At 50.9% G+C, this 7,350-nt stretch overlaps 1 protein-coding gene across 1 annotated transcript in view; it reads right to left on the minus strand.

Moving 5' to 3' along the window:
- HADHA (hydroxyacyl-CoA dehydrogenase/3-ketoacyl-CoA thiolase/enoyl-CoA hydratase (trifunctional protein), alpha subunit) overlaps positions 1–7,350 on the minus strand; it is a 28,671-nt gene that overhangs the window by 6,407 nt on the left and 14,914 nt on the right. The window contains exons 9-13 of the mRNA XM_018575087.1: positions 5,112–5,285; positions 4,912–4,996; positions 3,194–3,334; positions 966–1,034; positions 127–322 (exon numbers count right to left, since the gene is read on the minus strand). Of these exons, the coding sequence (XP_018430589.1) occupies positions 127–322; positions 966–1,034; positions 3,194–3,334; positions 4,912–4,996; positions 5,112–5,285 (665 nt within the window). The remainder of the gene's footprint in view (positions 1–126; positions 323–965; positions 1,035–3,193; positions 3,335–4,911; positions 4,997–5,111; positions 5,286–7,350) is intronic.

Below are 7,350 nucleotides of genomic sequence, written 5' to 3' on the forward strand. Positions count from 1 at the left end.
GATGGACAGCAAGCTATGATGCGCTCTGATGGAGAACATACATCGGAACGCCGGACAATCATGAAATATGAATATACCGCCTGGTGTACACAGGTCACGGCACACACAGAGAGTCCCAACGCTTACCCAGAAATCCCTTTTGCACCATGGCCTTCAACAAGTCGATGTTCCCTCCTCCGAAGCGCTCGCCGAAGGCTTTTCCCAGATCTTCCGCCACGTGAGCCGCCACATCGATCCCTACTTCATCGGCCAGAGTGGAGGCGCCCACAGGGAACCCGAACCCGGTGGAGAGCGCGTCCAACTTCTTGGGGGACACGCCTTCCTGATAGAGGAAATACAAACCAGAAGGTTACAATAATGTGTGTGTGTGCGCATTCATTGTGTGTGTGTGTGTATATGCCTGCATTGTGTGCGTGTGTATGGATGCATTGTGTGTGCGCGTGTGTATGGATGCATTGTGTGTGCGTGTGTATGGATGCATTGTGTGTGCGCGTGTGTATGGATGCATTGTGTGTGCGTGTGTATGGATGCATTGTGCGTGTGTGGGTGTGCATGCATTGTGTGTGGGTGTGCATGCATTGTGTGTGCGTGTGTATGAATGCATTGTGTGCTCATGCATGGTGTGTGTGTATATGCGTGCAGTGTGTATATGTATGCATGTGTGTATGCGTATTTGTATGCATTGTGTGTGTATGTGTGTATGCGTATTTGTAGTCATTGTGTGCGTGTATATGCCTGCATTGTGTGCGTGTGTATGAATGCATTGTGTACGCGTGTGTATGGATAAATTGTGTGTGTATGCATTGTGCATGTGTGGGTGTGCATGCATTGTGTGTGCGTGTGTATGAATGCATTGTGCGCGCATGCATGGTGTGTGCGTGCATGCATTGTGTGTGTATATGCGTGCAGTGTGTATGCATGCATGCAGTGTGTGCATGCATCTCGCTAGGAAGTTGATCACTGACCTGCAGAACGCGCACGACTTCGGCCATCATGGGGCCCAGGCACCTCGTGGTGTAAAATCCCGGCCCGTCCTGCGTGTGGATAGGACAGTAAACATGTGAAGAGATGGAACTCAGGAAAAGTCTACACGCTACTTACAGGTATGTGAATCTACGTGTACATAAACAATCTGCAGAACAGGATCACCGGCCGGCTTACCTTGTAAGGTTCATATCAAATATAGGAAAACCTAAACTGCCCGTCGTCCCGAGACCAGGGGCATCCAAACTCCGCCCCCCCAGCTGTGGGGTGACACTACAAAATCGGGTACAGCTGGTTCTGCCTCTAGATAGGCGGAGCCAGCTGTCACTCACGCAGCTGGGCGGATCTCGACATCGATGTCGGGATCCGCTCCGGCTGCGGCGTCTCAGTATACCACGAGCTGTAGCTCCCTATATACTGAGCCTAGGGTGACGGGAGGACGCTAGTTTGTGTCCTCCCGTTACCCTAAGGAGAACTATGGGGAAAAGCCCCGACCCCATAGTTCTCCTTTAAGATTATGATTTTGATTGGCTATCAAAATATAACAACACCTTGGAGTAGACAATTCTTGCAATCTGTTCTCTTATTCTGCCAATATGTGACAAAAACAATGTATTCTCCAGGTCAGAAAGTATTTTATATATAATTATTATTATTATGATAGAGGATTTATAGAGCGCCAACAGTTCGCGCAGCGCTGTACAATATGAGGAAGACATTACAATCACAATACAAGATGGTAAGGAGGGCAATGCCCCTGAGGGCTTACAATCTAAAAGAGGAGGGGCCAGTGATACATGAGGAGGTAGCTGTGTGGGGAACAATACTACATCAATTATTATTATGGGATTTCCACCACAAGATGGATTAGAATGCCGCTACTTTCGGGCTGTTTCGCTGGCGAGAACCCTTCACAGTACCACACGGGAGTCTATGGCAGAGGAACGCTCCTCTAATACATTTTATTTAGTGTCGCAATTGTAACAAATGCAGATAACCGGCAACTTCCTTATGATGTTTACTCCACAAGCCTCTTCGGTGCATTATAACAATTGCAATAATGAACATAGAACCCAGCGGATACATGCTGGTTACACATTGTAGATCTGGACACGTCAGCCAATAGGATGCACATACACATTAAAGGAGAACTATGAGGGGAGTGAAAATCACTCAGCCTCATAGTTCCAGCCGACGTGTGACAATGAAACGGTCACGGGTCGGCTCAATAGATAGGGAAGTGAGGGAACGCATACCGGCGCTCACTCACTTCTCAATCATATCCCTGCAGAGAGCCGTGACCGTCACTCAAGGCTTCCTGCAGGGATTCCCCCCCTCCAGCACTGACTGGAGGAATGGACGGTGGAGGGTACAGCTGGCTCTGCCTCTAGATAGGCAGAGCCAGCTGTCAATCACGCAGCTGGGCGGATCTCAAAAGTAATGTCGGTCTCAGTATACAAGGAGGTCGCGATATACTGAGCTTTGGGTTACCACCTGTCCAGGATTCACCAGGACAGTTCGGGTTTTGAATGCTGTGTCCGGGTTTCATGGCAGGAGAAACCCGGACACAAGAGGTCAGGCAGACAGGGGCAACCAAAATTAAGATAGGGGCTACTGGCCCCCCAATGAAAATAGTCTCAACTGTGATATTTACATATAAATGGGCGGCGCTATTTACATACGAATAAGCCACCACTGATTCCCAAAAAAAAAATGTCCACGCGTCGCTATAGTGTTCGGGTTTCGCTTGAAGAAAAGGTGGCAACCCTATTTGGGTGACGGGAGGACGCTAGTTTATTTCCTCCCGTGACCCCCGAGGAGAACTATGGGGAAAACACTGACCCCCCATAGTTCTCCTTTAACAACTGTGTCCTACGTATTTCTATGCAAAGTAACATTTCACTGCCAGGCACAGCTGTATGAATGGCCCCAGAGACTTCCATACTGCTGCGTCCCAAACTATACACCGGGGGTAGGCAACTCCGGCACTCCAGCCGTGATGAAACTACAAATCCCGTTATGGCTCTGCCTCTGGGAGTCATGTCTGTGGCGGTCAGTCTTGCAATGCCTCATGGGATCTGTAGTTCTAGAACAGCTGGAGTGCCGAGTTGCCTACCGCTGCTCTACGCCGTCGCGTGAATACATTTTAGGTCTGTTATGACCTTTACCTGTCTCTAGGTGACGGCATGCAACACATCTATAAGCTCACCTTCACCACAATGATGACTTTTCCCTGCTTCAGCCCAACAGCTACAGCGGAGGCCGCGGTGTCCGGGGAGGTTTTATCTGTAGTGATGATCTCCAATAGCTGCATCTTATCCACGGGGGAGAAATAGTGCATCCCGATCACCTGTACACCAGAGAGAGAGAGAAGGGAGCACATTACACCTCCAATACCTAATGGTACATTACATGTGCAGCAAGGTTCAGCACCTCTCCAATCCCAGAAGTCCCAGTCTGGAGGAGGACAGGAAAAAAAACTAATCTCGCTCCGGCATCTGTGACCAATTCTGCCGCACAAAATTCTGAGCTGTCTCCATAAAGACATCGAGAAAGGTTAGCAAACATTCAATATCACCCCAGTTTTTTGGTAAGATATAAAAGACGGGGTCACGTCGGGTAAATAGACACCAAACATGTCAAGCTTTAAAATCGTGCGCGCCCGCGCAATTTGCAGAAAACGACCACACCCAAAAATTGACCATAGGCGACGCTTTAAAAGCTTTTACCGCTCATCAGTTTAGTGTTATCAGTGATTAATGGGCCAATAATTATTGCTCACACTGCGACGTTCGCGGCGATATGTAACATGTGCAGCGTAATGGGCGCAATCATGTGTTTCGCACATAGGCGCACCCGACGAATGTTTGCGTGTGTATATGGGGGGGGGGGAACACTTAAACTTTATTGCTATCACATAGGGGGGCTAAGAAATCCCCCTATGTGATAGCCAATTCACATGACAGGTCATCTTTATGGAGACATCAGGGCTCTTCAAAGTCCCCTAATGTCACCTAGGGACCCTCGAAGAAAGAGATGAAGCAGAGATCTGCATTTGTAACCGGAGAGGGAGACTGAATGCGGAAGTGAGGTAATACACACCACTTCCTGCATTCAGGGACTGGAGATCAGAGGGAGATCGTGTACTGAACTCCCTCTGATCTCCAGTAACAGAGTTTACATTGCCGACAGATCCCCACCCGTGTGCGCGCTGGGCAGCGCGCATGAGTGGGGGGAGGTGAAGGACGTCTTAAAGACGCCCTCCCGCTCCTATAAGGCTCCCGTCCGGCCGTTCAGGACGGGAGGTGGTTAAAGGAGAACTATGGGGTCAGTGTTTTTCCCCATAGTTCTCCTTAGGGTAACGGGAGGACACAAACTAGCGTCCTCCCGTTACCCTAGGCTCAGTATATAGGGAGCTGTAGCTGGCGGTATACTGAGACGCCGCAGCGGATCCCGACTTAGATGACGGGATCGGCCCAGCTGCATGAGTGACAGCTGGCTCTGCCTATCTAGAGGCAGAGCCAGCTGTACCCGCCCCCTCCCCCGTCCGTTTCGCCAGTCAGCGCTGGAGGATCGGAGCGGGGAATCCAGCCCCTCCCCTGTCACGGCAGAGAGCCGTGACAGGATCGAGAGGTGAGCGAACGCCGGTATGTGTTCGCTCACCTCCCGATCTACTGAGCCGACCTGTGACAGTCTCATTGTCACAGGTCGGCTAGAACTATGAGGGGAGTGGAAATCGCTCATCTCATAGTTCTCCTTTAAGTAATACATTAATAAAATGAAGCTTACAGTGGGGCTCACACAGAAAGGGTTAAATGCAGAGAAACAAGGTGTAATACCTGCCCTATCCCACGCTGCACCATGCTTCCTGCACACTACGTGACGGGTCGTCAGATGCCACTTCGTGTAACAAGACAGCAGACTCACCTTGTCCGGTCTCTTACTGATTGCAGCGATCTGACCGATGGGGAGGGCGGATGTGTTACTGGCGAATATACAGTGAGGGGGGAAACCCAAATTGGTGGCTGACTAAATACTTTTTTGCCCCACTGTACATATACATATACATACATATACACATATACACACACGTATACAGATCTGACATGAAAGGTGACCCGGGACTCACAGCCTCCACTTCCTGCAGCACTTTGTGCTTGATTTTAATGTCCTCGAAGACGGCCTCGATCACCATGTCCGCCTTCTCGAAGCCCTTATAGTCCAGCTGTCCCGTCAGGTTACTCATCACGGTGTCCCTCTCAAAGGAGGTCAGAGTCCTCTTCCTCACCTTGTCATTCAGGCTGCAGGAGACAACAACATCCTATAACAAGGCAGACAGTCTGCGGTCCCAGCAATGCATGGACGGTAGAATGAAAAGGCATCACTGCCGGCTATACAACGACATTCCTAGTTTTATGTCAAATATCCTGTGCTGGCAACACGCTGGAGGGCCGGACTGCCACACGCGCCGGACTGCTCCTCTCTCACACACACACACACGCGCTGGAGAGCCGGACTGCCACACACACACACACGCTGGAGGGCCGGACTGCCACACGCGCCGGACTGCTCCTCTCTCACACACACACGCGCTGGAGAGCCGGACTGCCACACACACACACACACAGAGCCGGACTGCCGCATACACACACGCTGGAGAGCCGGACTGCCGCATACACACACGCTGGAGAGCCGGACTGCCGCATACACACACGCTGGAGAGCCGGACTGCTGCGCGCGCGCACACGCACACACACACGCTGGAGAGCCGGACTGCTGCGCGCGCGCACACGCACACACACACGCTGGAGAGCCGGACTGCTGCGCGCGCGCACACGCACACGCTGGAGAGCCGGACTGCTGCGCACGCGCACACACACACCAGGTCTCGAAGTGATCCAATTAACAGTATTCTCGCTACCTGAGCGTCACTGTTGATTGGAGTAGTGTGCAGGAGGAGAGTGTCAGACCACTTGAGACCCCCGTGACGGTGCAATAGTGTGTAAGCAGCTGCCTGACACCAACACGCTGCCAACAAAAGGTTATTTGCAACAGCACTTAGAAACCAAAAGCCTAAAAGAGCAACATGGCATATCGATCCCTGTGTATGTGACCTGACTGTCTACAAGTAATATAGGAGGGCTCAATGGGGTTTTATTACATAAGATATCCGAAAGTTCTATTGGCCATCTCCTGAGACAACACAGCTGCCTGTTTTCAGGAAAAATCTGAGCCCGTCCAATAAGAGACGAGCTGTGTAAAAAGACATCAAATAAGGAAACAAAAGCCTTTAAAATGTAAAAAACAAGGAGCCTAAAGTGTCATTTATTGGCTGCAAAGCAGAAAGCAAAAATATAAGAACGTGATCTTCCACAAAAACATTTTTAAAAAAAAATGTTTCCTAACCAGCAATGTACAAAACCTCAACACATTCCCCATCAATGTATCTGCAGATAGGATCCGTGTATGCAAAGCCAAGCAGTCAGCCAATCGGCTCAAAAGGCGGCCATAGGTCTGGCAGTGGGAGCGGAACGTGGTTGTCAGAACATGTGTGGTGCCCTTTAAACCCCATCACCAGGTACACGGCTGTTATTGTTCTAAGACAGGGGTCAGCAACCCGCGGCCCCGGAGCCACATGTGGCCCTTTCATCCCTCTGCTGCGGCTCCCTGTCACGTCACTTATATCTGACTCTTGAGTGGGGTGGAATGTAAGACCGCACTCAGAGTCGGATAGAAGTGACGTTCAGGACCGAGCAGCTGTTCCAGGGCACATCGGTTCTCCTGCACATACCATCTTTGCAATGCCAATATGCCCTGCGAACAGCTGAGAAGGTATGCTTGACCTATTGACGGTCACACATCCCGCCGCCAAAAAACTGGGCGGGATTACATTGAAATGTGTGACCACGTCACAGGTCACACATTGTAACGTAGTCACAAACTTTGATAGAACACCGCCATCAGGGGGGTACAGCCAGTACTCATGTGAGGGGGTCTGGGCAGCCTGGGGGGGCCTCTTACATGAGTATCAGCTGTACCAGGGGCGGCATGGCAAAGGTGAAAGGGGGAGGGGGGTGGAGGAGGCCAGGTCCCAGCAGAAGCAGGTAAGAGAAGTTGGGAGGAGCTACAGAAAAAGGGACCCCCCGCGACCAGCCCACCTGAGGCCCTGTAGAGCCCACCTCTCTATGTCTCAGATGGGCTGTGCAGGATCCATGCTACATCCTTTTCTGTGGGAAACAGGGGTCCAAATGGCTCTTTGAGTGTTTAAAGGAGAACTATGAGGTGGGGGGGGAGGGGGTGCTTTTCACTCACCTCATAGTTCTAGCCGACCTGTGACAATGAGACTGTCACAGGTCGGCTCAGTAG

Source organism: Nanorana parkeri, unplaced genomic scaffold (assembly GCF_000935625.1).
Source record: "Nanorana parkeri isolate BGI_ZX_2015 unplaced genomic scaffold, ASM93562v1 scaffold3532, whole genome shotgun sequence".
Taxonomy (NCBI): Eukaryota; Metazoa; Chordata; class Amphibia; order Anura; family Dicroglossidae; genus Nanorana; species Nanorana parkeri.